Source organism: Pipistrellus hanaki, assembly GCF_964339955.1.
Source record: "Pipistrellus hanaki genome assembly, chromosome: 12".
NCBI classification, from domain to species: Eukaryota; Metazoa; Chordata; class Mammalia; order Chiroptera; family Vespertilionidae; genus Pipistrellus; species Pipistrellus hanaki.
The window spans coordinates 54414901-54429274 of record NC_140514.1 but is presented as its reverse complement, the minus strand read 5'-3'; the positions used below and the strand labels follow the sequence as shown (position 1 = coordinate 54429274).

General features: G+C 41.5%; 1 protein-coding gene across 1 annotated transcript in view; it reads left to right on the top strand.

Annotated features, from left to right (window-relative positions):
- The window catches only part of VWA3B (von Willebrand factor A domain containing 3B), a 119370-nt gene that overhangs the window by 54097 nt on the left and 50899 nt on the right, over nt 1-14374 (top strand). Inside the window, 5 exon segments of the mRNA XM_084900373.1 lie at nt 886-1024; nt 1974-2105; nt 3079-3177; nt 6141-6323; nt 12030-12157. Of these exon segments, the coding sequence (XP_084756499.1) occupies nt 886-1024; nt 1974-2105; nt 3079-3177; nt 6141-6323; nt 12030-12157 (681 nt within the window).

Below are 14374 nucleotides of genomic sequence, written 5' to 3'. Positions count from 1 at the left end.
AGGGAGAGGGAGAAAGAGATAAAAACATTGATGATGAGAGAGAATCATTGATTGGCTGCTTCCTACATGTCTCCTACTAGGGATCCAGCCTGCAACGTGGGCATGTGCCCTTGACTGGAATCAAATATGGGACCCTTCAGTACACAGGCCGACACTCCATCCACTGAGCCAAATTAGCTAAGGCATAAACATTTATTTTATAAACTTTCCTCTGGGTAGCTCTTTAGCTGTCACTCACAAATTCTATTACGTTGTGTTTCATTTCATTCAATACTCTCCAGAGTCTGTCCTACTAATTCTAGTTAACTCTGAACTCAGTTTCAAGTGTTTTTCCATTCGCTGCTTCCTCGCCCAGGCTTTGCCTGCAGCCATAGATGTAAATTTGTATCCTGTGATGGGAGCCCAGCCCGTCCTGAAGCAGCCGTGCCCCCCCCTTCCCCCCCACACACACTGCAGGGACCTGGGTGTCTGGCATTGTGCATGAGGTCCATCGAGGCTTCAGGAATGCGCTGGTGTTACTGGCGGACTGTTGTCAGCAGGGTTAGAAGGAAATGGTCTGAAGTCATAGCTGACGGCTTCAAACTCTCAGATGACTGCAAATAATTTACTTTTGACTTTGGAACCCAGTATTAGATTTATTTTCTGTCCGGTTAATTTTCCTGGGTCTGTTTTACTTGGAATGATGATGGTGCGGGGAGGGGGAGTCAATGAGGGAACGAGCCCCAAAGTAGGATTGTGCACAGAAAGCCTTCAACGTGAGTAATCCACCTGCAGGAGACTATGTAACAGCACAGCCCGGCTCCGCCTCCGTCTCACGAAGTTCTTAGGAAGGCACTCTGACTCCACAGGCCCTAACCGTTCACGTTCAAACTGTTTCCTGCCCAGGATTGAGTGGATCCAGGCTGGGAGTCGAATCCTCTTTGGGAAAGTGTATGAGGACTGCGTCTACATCCTCATAGATACGTCTCACTCTATGAAGGGCAAACTGGACGTGGTGAAGGACAAGATCATCCGGTTTATACAGGTTAGATGAGCTCCCAGCCCACGCCCTGGGGCCTGTGTATGAAAACATCTCCGCGGGGCATCTGCTATGGGAACGGAGGTGCACGGGCGAGGTGTACACTGAAAATCCCACAGGAAAGCCAGCTATTTTAGGAAAAGGCTCCTTTCCCCGGGAGAACCCCAGTTCTCACTGGAAACAGACCTTCCTTTGGCGGGTCCTTTTCGTAACACATGGGCTACCAAGGAGCTTCTGTCCACGGCGCCAGGCTTCTCTGTCCTGAGGTCTGTGCGTGCACACACCTCAATGGTTTTGTCTGTGGGTCGCACTTGAATTTTAATTCCCAGGGGGTTGGGGGGTTGCGTGCACGCAGACGCAGCCTGCGGTCAGGAGCTTCCCGTGCTCGCTCCGCCTGGCTGCCTCTGGCTTGTAGGCCTGAAGCAGACGTCGAGTGTCCTAACCCCAAGTTCTCACACCTGGAAACGGGCCAGAGGTAGTGAGGTATTAACACAGAAAATACCTGGGGGCGTGGACTACTACAAAGTGCATTTTCATTGGGAAAATCTGTCGGAGAAATAGGGGCTGATGGGAGACAAGGGAGCAGATGTGTTCCGGGGTCATAACCCGGCCAGAAAGATGGCCAACATGGAACTGCTCGGATTTCCTTTCTGAAGCATATTGCATTAGTGGGAGTACTTGGTGTATCATCAATATCAGTCTTAGAGACAACACTTAATGTCACACTACATATAAACATATATATTATACATCATATATATTCCTGCTTACATACATTTGTAAAGGTTTACTATCTACACTGTGCATATCTTACCTAAAAGCCTCTTAATTTTTACCTTCTAGAACTGAAAGTAGATATCATGGTGATTAAAACTTATCAAACCATGACCTGTCCTAATATTTTCTTACGTTTGAGTAGTTTGATGGTTAAATAAATAATAATTGTCTCTTACAGGAACAGCTGAAATTTAAAAGGAAATTCAATTTTGTGCAGTTTGATGCCCACGCAGTTGCTTGGCGGGAGAAACTTGTTGAAATTGATGAAGATGCTTTGCAAGGGGCTGAGTCCTGGGTCAGAGACATGAAGGTGAGGAGGGGGCTGGGCTGGGAGAAGCCGCGGCGGAGCTGATCCTGGGGGATCCCGGGGAAGGGCTTTGAGCTCCAAGGATGGCAGTGGCTTCACACACACGCCCATCTGGTCTCCTCTGGTCACATGGACCCAGTCCCGGTGGTCCGTGTCTCCTGAGGCGTGGCCTCCCAGCAGCTCGGAGCCCAGCCCAGCCTGCTCCTCCGCAGGTGTCAGGGCTTGTTGCTCCCCGTTTCCTTCCTCCGCTGCCTGGTTTCCGCCAGGGCCCAGGGTGGCAGGCGCCACCCCCCCCCCCCCCCCCCGCCCCATTGCAGGTTCCTTCTCGCGCGTATTTTGGCCGGTGGCAGCCCTGTGCCCTCTGGTGGATGTGCTAGTCATCCCTGCCAGCCACTTGTCTGGCTTTTTTCACTGCAAGTTTTGGAGTGGCACTCATGCCAGTGCTCTGCGTCCCTGGGCAGAAACCACAGGAGTTTTTAAAACTTAATTTTTTGGTTGTACCTCGAGATTGCTAATCATGGCTCACTCGTGTTTGTGCATACTGGTGTCCTGAATGAGTCCTGGTTTGAAACAAACATATCCCCTCTGGGAGTGCTCAGGCTGCAGGTCTAAACACGCTGACAGCAGAATGAGCAGTGGCTGCATTACACCTCACACAGTCACACAGACACACAGTCACACAGACACACAGACACACAGACACACAGACAACCGGAGAGAACTGCACTCAGCTCTGCCATCAGTATAGGGAGTCCCAGCCCTGGCTTCCCGCAGCTCTGGAGCTGCGGGAGAGGCCTGACAGCACACCCAGGGGCTGGCTTCTTGGAATGCCTGGGCTTGAATTATTATCTCAATATCATTTTCATGTATCTTTTATTCCATAAGTACTTTCCTTTCTTTCTGGAAGCAGAACATTTGTTTGAGATCCTTCTTAAGAGTCAAGTGTGTGCTGGCTATCTCTCCCCCTTTCCTGTAGGTCGGGAGCTCCACAAACACCCTGCATGCCCTGCAAATTGCTTTTGCTGATAACGAAACACAAGCAGTCTACCTTCTGACAGATGGGAGACCTGACCAGGTACTTATCAGAGCTGGGACCAAGAGGGACTCGCCAATGCCCTGAACCTCGGCACCGAGAAGGGCCTGGGGGCCTTTTAAACTGCCATCTAACAGCTGTGGGAAGGTGAGTCCTTGGCTGAGGGTCCCAGAGCCGAGGTGAGAAGATACTGGAGCAGTTCCTTTGCCTAAGGAAGCATTGAGGACATTAATGTGGCCTTGAGTGCTGTCTGGTTCATGGCCGCACACCCACAGGCCAGGAGACCAAGCCATGTAAGGAGCTCTCCGCCCTCCATTGACAAAATGGTTTACATTTTATTATAAACGAAGAGGGAGAAGGTTCTTTTCTTTTCTCTTTGGGGACTCTGAATCTAAACATGTCACTGCACAGCGCCTTGTCTTACCCCTAATGTTAACTCGGTGATCCTTTAATGAAAGCCTGCCTTTCTAGGGAATGGTCTTTGTTTTGTTTAGCCTGACTGGAACCATCTGAAAGTTTTAGCAGAGTCTGGTCATCTTATTTTGAGCTTTGTGGCTGAGAGACCACTGCTCTGGGCATTAAGTAAATACACAGATTTGCAGGCCAGTGCCCTGTACATGAACCACTAGAGCGAACTGGCCCCACCTGTCTCCTTCATTGTGAGCGGTGTGTCTGTGAAGACAGCTAGGCAAGTAGTGACCGTACCTGTGTCCGGTGGCCCAGGATGACATGGAGCAGCCGGGCCCACTGCGGCGTTGGCCTTACTGAGGCAGAGGAGTGCATGTAAAGTTTCCCACCCCCGTCACTGCGCTTTCTCTCAGAGGCGGGGTGTTGTGCCCTGTTATGGTCTACGTGTGGCGCCAGGTGTGAGGCTGCAAAGGTGACTAGATCGCTGCTTAGGGAAGCTGGCACTGTAAGGGACACGCAGGATGCGTCCTGTTAACCCGACACGATGAGTGTGCTTGTGCTCTGCGATGTCTGAGTGAAGAGAAGCCAGGCAAGTTTCCACCGAGGAGGGGACATTCCGCTGTGTCCGGAAAGAGGAGGAATTCTGTAAACAGAGGAGGTGACTGGTATCCTGGGTAAAAGGAACAGAGGGGCTGTTCGGAGAAACAACGTGAGAACAAGGCAATGAGAGGAGTGTCAGGCAGAGCCTCGAAAGTTAGGTCGGGGAGACTGTGAAGGTCCTTGAAGGCCACACAGAAAGGATGGGGTTCACCACAGGTGGGGAGTGGGGCTCAGAGCAGCAGATGGTTCTGTCCACCCGCGTGTTAGGAATATGTCTGTCTGTGCCAGGGAAAGACGAGACCTTGATCGGCCGGTCAGGGCCACCTGGGGTAGAGCATCAGAAAGGGGACAGGACGGTCTTCTGAGATGAGATCATGGAAGTGGCCTCCAAGGGCTCGTGGCCAGTTTGGGAGGCGGTTGTGGGGCGGCAGAGTGAGGGGAGGTGGGAGCAAAGGAGAAGAGGTCAAGCTGACTGATTTCTGATCCTAATGATTATGTTGTTAACTGACTTAATTTAATGAAGGTTTGGAGGTTGCTGGTGGAGGAAGCTGAGTTTGAGCATGTGTAGTTCTGGACACCCAGAAGCCTCTGGAAATGGGGGCTGGAGGGTCTGATTTGAAAGTCATCTGGACAAGAGGTCCTTTTCTAATTAGCAAACTCCCACTGAATTTATTGCAATTTAGAAAATATAGATAAGCACAAGGATAAGAAAGAACAAAAGTTAAATCATTCATAAGTCAGTTTTGCTTTTAAGTAATCTAATATGTGCAAATTTTTCAAGTCATACGAAATTCTTAAGAAACATCATTCTCAATGACTGCATCATATTCCATTATAGATTTAATAAAAATTCCACCTTCAAAATTACTTTGTTTATTGAATTTTGAATAGTAATACACTGATATGGTGTGAATTACAGAGGTACAAAAGAACATCCTTCTACTTCCTGTTCACCAGCTAAGAGGCAATGGCTGTGACCAGTGTCTCCTCTCTTCTTTCAGAGATAGTTTGTTTGCAAGCAGATTTGTACTTATCCATACATTTTCTTTAAAATATACAAATGATAGCATGCTACACCACAGCTCTGAGGACCTTTATTAATAAAACAATATAAAGAGCTCCCTCATTGTCTTATAGCTGCCTACTCTTCTATCACTTGGCTGCTTAGCCATGTCCCCTGAAGATGGACATTTAGGTTGTTTTTGATCTTTCTGTTATGAACAATGTTGCAAAAGTAGCTGTGCCCATATGTTGTTGTGCACATTTATGATTATGTGTGTAGGGTAAATTCTGAGAGGTGGACTCAGGCAAAAAGTATATGTTTTGATAGATCCTGCCAAATAGCACCCCCTTCCCAAGAAGATGTACCAGATAACACCCCTGCTGGCAGGATATTGAGAAGGCACAGTCTTTCCAAATCTACTTCAAGAGATGGTGTGAAGATAACTGGGACATTGTGCCCGGCAGAGTGCCCAGCACACAGAAGGACACTTAATGGCTCTTCGTCGCTCTCGTGGGAGACACACTGATCATGGCTGGTCTGGAGCTGGAAACTGCTCTGTTGGTGGAGATCTTTGGAAGCCACGTGACTATCCAGTGTCCCCACTCTGTGACATCTCTATTGTCAGGAAGTTCTACTCGTGGCCTCTGACCGCAGTACTTTAGGGGGTCTCATGCATAGTCCAGCACCTTAAAAGCATGGATTCTAAAGCTGAGGGACTCGGTTAGCTAAGTTTTCCTCCCAGATTCTTTCCCCACCCACAGAGGGTGAGGGCCGTGCTGCTGGTCTTTGTGCTCTCACTAGTGCTTGTTTCCTCACTGACCTGAATTGGTACCTTGCTAAGAAGCCACTCACTGCCTGCTAGTAGCTAATTACTAGTTGAGGTTTCACTATCTTTGAGCAAATGCTAAGGGATTTTACATCTTATTTTTTTCTTTCTCTTTTTTTTCCTTCCCATCTCCTCTTTGCCTCTCTCTCTCAAAACTTATCATTTCAGCCACCTGAAATGGTTATAGACCAAGTCAAATGTTTTCAGAAAATTCCTATTTATGCCATTTCCTTCAATTACAATGATGAGGTGGCGAATGCCTTTTTGAAAGAGCTCGCGTCTTTAACTGGAGGAGAGTTCCGTTCTTACAAAGTGGGCGCCAAGGATCCCTTTCCCCCGGAGGCCGTTCAGGTAAGAGCTTGAGGAGCTGCGAAGAGTGTTCACTTAACTGAACATAAGTCTGGAGGCCCAGGGGCCACGCCTTACCCAGAAAAACTGCAACCATAGCCAGAGAAATCACACAAATGGCTCCCTTGATGGTGAGCACACCAGTGTCTCTCCAGGACCAGCTGGCTCGGGCACCGGGGAGCATGCAGATTCCCGGCTCCCCCTGCAGAGCCACTAAGTCAGGCTTTAGACACAGAACCCCAAGGCCTTGCCATGTTTGGTTTTCTTCTAAGCTTTTTATTGTGGAAAGTTTCAAACTTAACAAAAGTGGGAGAGTACCCATCCCCCATGTACCCATCAGTCAAATTAAATAATATCAACATTTTGCTAAACTTCAGGAATCTGTATTTTTAACAAGCAACTCAAGGGATCTATATGTGAAATCTGTTAGACACTGCTCTTTATGGACATATGTGGGATACTTTCAAAAATTCAGATACTAGGTAGTTGTCTTCTGACTTCTTTGACTATATAACCATGTGACCATCTGATGAAGCAATTCACTGTAATGGGCTAATGGGAGAAAGTAAATAAAATTCTATTTTTAAATTTTCCAGTCTGGACCTGAGGATATATATTTCAAGAATGCCCTTGTAGAGAATGTGTTTTTCATCTCATTGTCTGTCCGGAGGAGTGAGCCAGAACACTGATTAGTACTTGCATGTGATGAAACTACTGGATTCTGGGTAATGAATCATCCAAGAGGATTGTAGGGAACATAACTCAGAGTCCATACAGAGATGGAAACAGTGACTATTCCCATAAACCAGGGGTCTGCAACCTTTAAGACATAAAGGTTGGACCTGTTTCCAAAGGAAAAAAAAAAAAACTGGGAGCCGCAAAACCATTGTGACATTTAAAACAAATATAACACTGCATATATTGTTTCTTACCTTAATGTTATATACCGCATCGTGAAGTTAGCTGTCAATCTGAAGAAAAAAAGGACTTTTTCACTTAACAATGTAAAATATATTTTTGCAAATTAATAGCTAATTAAAATATTTAATTTACCTGGTTAATGGGATTTTTGCTCCTGAACCTCAGTGCACAGTGTCAGCACATCAGGGCTGTAAGACATTACCTTCATTTTCACACAGGCTTGCAAGTTGTCGGAGCCGCAGTAAAGCTTCAAAAGAGCCGCATGCGGCTCTGGAGCCGTAGGTTGCCGACACCTGCCATAAACTATGGAAAACCTTATAACTCTATGGTCAATGGGTGGAATATAGAAAAGGGTCTTGTTTCAGTATTGGGAGCAACCAAACGCTGATCCAGCTCTGCCTAGAAAATCTTAAATGCAAGGACTGAAAGGATCAAACTGTTTCCAAAAATCTTTATTGAATCCTTGAACAAACCTCAAGAATAAGTATAGGAAAGCAAAAATATCCACCACTCAATAAAGTGAAATTGAAAATTTCTGATATCCAATCAAGTAGTACAGGTATGCAAGAAGCAGGAAAAATAGGTGCATAATAAGAAAATGTAAGCAGAAAAATAAAAACATACCCATAACTGGCTCAGATGTTAGTGCATTAAAACAGTTCATGTTATTGTATTAGATACCTTTGCAAAGTTTGGGAGAACATGGATGATACAAGTAGGATACAAATCGAACTTGTAAAGATGAAAACTACGGTATATGAGGTGAAAAATACATGGAGTGGGATAAATAGCAGATCATATATTTCAGAACAAAAGATTGAAACTATCCAAATGTAATACAGAGAAGAAAAGAATCAAAACAAAACAAGCAAACAAAAAGAGGTATCAGTGAGCTAATGAAACGCTCAAATAGTCTACTAGATGTGTAATTGAAGAAATAATGGCCATAAAATTCCCAACTTGGATTAAAACTATAAACCCACAGATTCAAGAAATGTACTGAATCTCAAACACAAGAAATATAAAGAAAATCACACCAAGTCATATCAGAATCAAACTTCTCAGAAACAATGGCAAAGAGAAAACAATGGGGAGCAAGAAGACATGTTATGCACAAAGGAATGGTGTACATAAAATATTGATTGCTAGTACACTTTTATAAATAATATACATATGTTGTGATACACAGAGCAACCATTACCAAAACCATACAAAGAGATACACTCAAAAGCACAACAAATGAACCAGGATATAATTATATTTAAAAGTTAAAATAACCTGGAGAAAAACAAGAAAAGAAAAGCAGAGGAGCAAGACCAATGAAAACATACAGAAAATAAAATAATAGAAGAATGTGCTAACATCAATAATCACTTTAAATGTAAATGTTCTAATTACATAAAAAATATATATATTGGTAGAGTGGATAGAAGAATGCGACTTAGTTTTATGCTGCTTACAATAAACTCACTTCATGTACAATGACAGATGTGGTTTCAAATAAAAGGATATAAAAGACATACCATATAAAAAGCTGATTTGGCTATGTTAACTATTATATTAATAGTAAGACAGACTTCAGAGCAAAGAAAATTTACATAATAATAAGAGAATCAATCCACCAGGAAAATATAAAGATTCTAAGTATGTGTGCACAAACTAATACAGCTTTAAAGACATGAAGCAAAAACTGATAGAATAAAAAAAAAAATGGATCAATACAAAATTATAGTTGGGGACCTCAATATTTTCCTCTCAGCAACTGATAGAACTACTAGACATAAAATCAGCAAAAACAGAGAAGATCTGAAAAACAATCAACCATTAGGATCTAACTGATGTAGATCTAACACTCTCCACCACAACAGTAGAATACACATTTTTCCAGTGCTCACAAAATATTCATCAAGATAGGCCATAAAATAGGTGATATTTCTCAACTAATCTAAAATCAACTAATTGAAATCACACAGTTTGTCTTCTGACTGCTGTGAAATCAAACTAGAAATTAATAAAAGAAAGATAGCAGGAATATGTCTAACACATGGAATTTAAATAGGACAGTCCTAAATAATCCAGAAGTCAAAGAAGAAGTTTCAAAGAAAATAAAAAGTACTTAAAACTGAATGAAAACAAAAACACTACATATCAAACCATGTAGGATGAAGCTAAAACAGTGCTGGGAGTAAAATTTATAATACTAAATACTTATGTTGGAAAGAAGGAAAGATATTTCATCAACAATCTTAGTTCTTGCCCCAAGAAACTAGAACAAGAAGCAAAATAAATCCAAAGCAAAGGAAACAATTAAGAAAAGAGCATAAATCAATGAAATTGAAAATTGAAGGAAAAAAAAAAAACCCACATAGGAAGCCAATGAGACAAAAAGCTATTTTGGGGCAGGGGAGGGGGGAGCTCAAGAATTGATAAAACCTCTTGGAAGGCTAATGAAGGCAAAAATAGCATTCACAAAGGAAAAAACAACCTTAATCTTCTATCAGAAATTAAATAGAGGACATCACATTAGATCTTGTAGTCATTAAAAAGATAATAAAGGAATATAATGGACAACTTACACTCATAAATTTGACAACTTAGAAAAAAATGAATAATTTGCACAAAAACTACAAGCTACCAAAACTTGGCCAAGATAAAATAGACATTGTGAATGAGTTGAATTAATAATTTTATAACTTCTGAAAAAGAAATACCCAGGCCCAGATTGCTCCATGGAAAATTTTACTAAACATTCAAAGAATAACTAAACTAATTTATTTAAACAAATAGAAGAGGAGGGATCATTTTCTATAATAATTCATTTTATGAAGTCAGTAGTACCTCAGAAACCAAAACACCAAAACCAAACAGACAGTATAAAAAATCTACATATCATGAACAAAAATACAAAAATCCTTAATAAAACATTAGTACTCTGAATCCAGCAATGTATTAAAGAGTTATTCATTATGGTCAGAGGGGATTTATTCTAGGTATTCAAGACTGGTTCAACATTAGAAAATCAATGTAAGCAGTAAAATCCAAATCATTCAGTGTAATCCAGCATATCAACAGGTAAAAAAGAGAAATCATAAAGTCATATTAATCGTGCATAAAAGGCCTTGACCAAAGCCAACATCAGCTCATGATAAAAACAACAACAAACAAACCTGAAAAGGAGTAAAAATTAAGTGAATTATCAGCTGTTAAAGTGTGTACACATTTTTGGGGGGATACCCTATATATAAAAAGTCTAATGTATAATGATCAAGTTAAGTTTATTCCAGAAGTGCATGGTTGGTGCAATTAACCATATTAACATACTTTAAAAAATATTTCTTTTAAAAATATATTTTATTGATTTTTTTACAGAGAGGAAGGGAAAGGGATAGAGAGTTAGAAACATTAATGAGAGAGAAACATCAATCATCTGCCTCCTGCACACACCCTATTGGGTATGTGCCTGAAACCAAGGTATATGCCCTTGACTGGAATCGAACCTGGGACCCTTGTGTCCGCAGGCTGACGCTCTATCCACTGAGCCAAACCGGTTAGGGCAATATTAACATACTTTTAAAAAACAACTTTACAATCATCAAAATTTATGCAGAAAAAGCTTTGACAAAATCCAGCATGCATTTCTAATAAAAAGCTGTCAGTGAAGCAAGAATAGAATGGATTTCCTCAGTCTGACAAGTAGTTTCTGTGAAAAACCTGTAGCTAACAACATACTTAATTGGTAAAAGAGTGTGTGCTTTCCCTCCAAAGCAAGAAAAAGTCACGGACGTCTGCTTTTACCATGCCTCTTCAACCCCGTGTAATGGAGGTTCTAGTTAGGACAATAAAACAGGGTCGGGGAGACATACAGATTGGAAAGATAAAGTGAAACTGTCTTTATTTTCATCCAACATAGTTATCAATGTGGAAAATTCAATAAATATACAAAAGGCTACTGGAACTGAAGTTCATTAGCAAGACTGTAGAATGCAAAGCTAATATGGAAAATGAATTTTGTGCCCAGCTGGTGTGGCTCAGTGGTTGAGCATCAACCTGTGAACCAGGAGGTTACGGATACATGCCCAGGTTTCAGGATCTATCCCCAGTAGGGGGCATGCAGAAGGCAGCCGATCAATGATTCTCTCTCATCATTGATGTTTCTATCTCTCTCTCCCTCTCCCTTCCTCTCTGAAATTAATAAAAATATATTTTAAAAAAGAAAAAATGTCATCTTATATTAGAAAAAAAGTTAAAGGGATTTCAAAAGCATGATCTATATAAGAACAAATTGATAAATTGGATAATAAAAAGACAAATTGTAGACTGGGAGAAATTATTTTCAAATTGTATATCTAATAAAGGACTTCCATCTAAAATATATAAATATCTTTAAAAACTCAATGATAAAAAAACTCAAGAAATTGGCAAAAGAATTTAAACAGGTACTTCACCAAAGAAAATACATGTATGGCAAATAAGAATATGTAAAGATGCTTAACATTATTCATCATTAGGGGAAATACAAATTAAAACCATGAGGAGATAACACTGCCCAGTTGTTAGAATAGATAAAATTAAAACGATTGACCTTACCAAGTGTTTGCAAGAATGTGGAGAATGTGGGAATGTAAACTATTACAATTTTTCTGGAAAAGAGTGTGGTAGTTTCTTTAAAATTTAACATCTCTGACCATATGATCCAACCATTCCAACTCCTAGATATTTTCTCAAGAAAAATAACAGATGTTCATACAGAGACTTGTACACACATGTTCATAGCTTTATTTATAACAGGATGAAGATATCACTGTTTTAATTAAGGAAATGGAACAGGGACGCAGTGATTTGAAGAAGATGCAAAACCTGTATTCCGAGTCCTTGATCATGGACTGGTGGTACAACGCCGAAAAGGAAGGCGACAAGTGAGCTGCAAACCACCTGTCCCCCTGCCCCCGGCCTTCCCCAATGCTCTGCGCGCTTTGACACTCCTTCCTTCTGAGATGCTTTGTGATGTCTCTTTGAAAAGAACCTCAGTGTGACCACGTTAGGATTTTTTTTTTTTTTTTAAAGAGAATTTATCGCCCAATTATTTAGTAACGATTGGCTTAAGGAGACCACATGTTCACGTGATAAGTAAGTTCTGAAGTTCTTAATGGACCTCAGAGCAGTGCCAGCTTCCTCCGCACGCGGTGTGAACAGGCCCATCCCGAGCGAGGCAGAGCAGGGCACCAGTGTGCAGGGGACCCAAGTCCAACTTCGCTCTGCATGTTGGCAAGTTCTGTCTTCCCTCCACACCTATCCATTGCTGCAAGTCTCGGTTCTTTATCTTTGAAATGGTGGGTGTGGCGGTAGGATTTGGGATAGATGATTTCTTGGGTCTTTTCCCACTCTATATTCTAATGTGTTTCTAATTAGTAGTATTTATTTATTTATAATATATTTTATTGATTTTTTACAGAGAGGAAGGGAGAGGGATAGAGAGTTAGAAACATCGATGAGAGAGAAACATCAATCAGTTGCCTCCTGCACATCCTCTACTGGGGATGTGCCTGCAACCAAGGTACATGCCCTTGGCTGGAATCGAACCTGGGACCTTTCAGTCCGCAGGCTGGCGCTCTATCCACTGAGCCAAACCAGTTTTGGCTAAGTAGTAGTTTTTAAACACAAAATCAAAACCAACCCCAACATTCAGAAATTGTGTCAAATATTATTAAAATGATTAAGAATTGCACAGATTTTCAAGTACCACAGCTTCATATAAATACCCTATCAGGAGGATTTTTATTTATTTATTTATTTATTTATTTTATCTAAAAGGGTGATAGCAACTCTGGCTGGTATGGTTCAGTGGATAGAGCTCCGATCAGCCTGCACACCAAAGGGTCATACCTGGATTGCAGGTTTGAACTCTAGCTTGGTGGGGGCACAAGTGGGAGATAACCAATTGATGTTTCTCTCTCACATCGATGTTTGTTTTTTATTTCTCTTTGTCTCTCTCTCCTCCCTCCTCCCTTTCCTCCCTCCTTTCTACTCTCTCTAAAAAAAAAAAAAATCAATGGATTAAAAAAAAATTTTTTTTAAATCAATGGAAAAAATATCCTTAAGTGAGGATTAACAACAACAACAACAAAAACAAACAAAAAAGAAAACAAAAAAGAAAGAAAGAAAGAAAGAAGGAAGGAAGGAAGGAAGGAAGAAGGAAAGAAATAAAGGATAGCAAAATGGAAAGAAGTTAGAAAATAGATTTATTAACCATAATTTCCTTTCCTTTTCATCGAAATTCACTATCTTTCTATTAGTAAATTAAACATTAATATGGGCTGGGAGCATGATATGAACAAGGAATCAGTAAAACAAGATAACTTGTATTAGGTATCTCTTTCAATGAGACTTCACAGCATCATTTAAGTGTTTGTTTGGGAAATCTCAGGTATATCTTCTAAATTGAGAGGATTTGAACAAATAAATGCAGAATCAAGTTAATTGGTAGGATTCTCTGTGCTTCAGCCAGTACCTCAACTGCCCTTGCCTCCTTGTCTAATCAAAGGAAAACTTCAGGAAGTTGACTTGGCCAGTTGACTATACTTGCATTCTAGTTCTTCATATTTCTTTTTTTAGGGGCTGGAAGGGGCCGCGGGTTTTAGAGCACTAGTGTGACCTCTTATGTCATCTGGAAAAGCGTTTTAACCCAGGCTTCCCCCCACTGTGTGTTAGGTGCCTCATCCATAACATGGGAGTGACCGCGGTCACGGCAGAGTTGGGTGGACTAAAGGAGAGCATGCTTGCACATAATAGGAGCCCTGAATTAATGCAGAGAAAAGTAAAGGCAGTGCCTCCTGTTTCTGTATCCGTGTAACAGCACATCAGAAAACGTCATTCACCGATTTAGCTCCAGTCAAAAACAAATTGCTGTGTTCTAGTTTTCTACCAGCGGAAAAAATAGCCCCCAAATATCTTCCCTTCCTTCTTCTTCTTTTTTTTTTTAAAATATATTTTATTGATTTTTGTACAGCGAGGAAGGGAAAGAGATAGAAAGTTAGAAACATCAATGAGAGAGAGTCATCGATCAGCTGCCTCTTGCACACCCCCTACTGGGGATATGCCCGCAACCAAGGTAGATGCCCTTGACCGGAATCAAA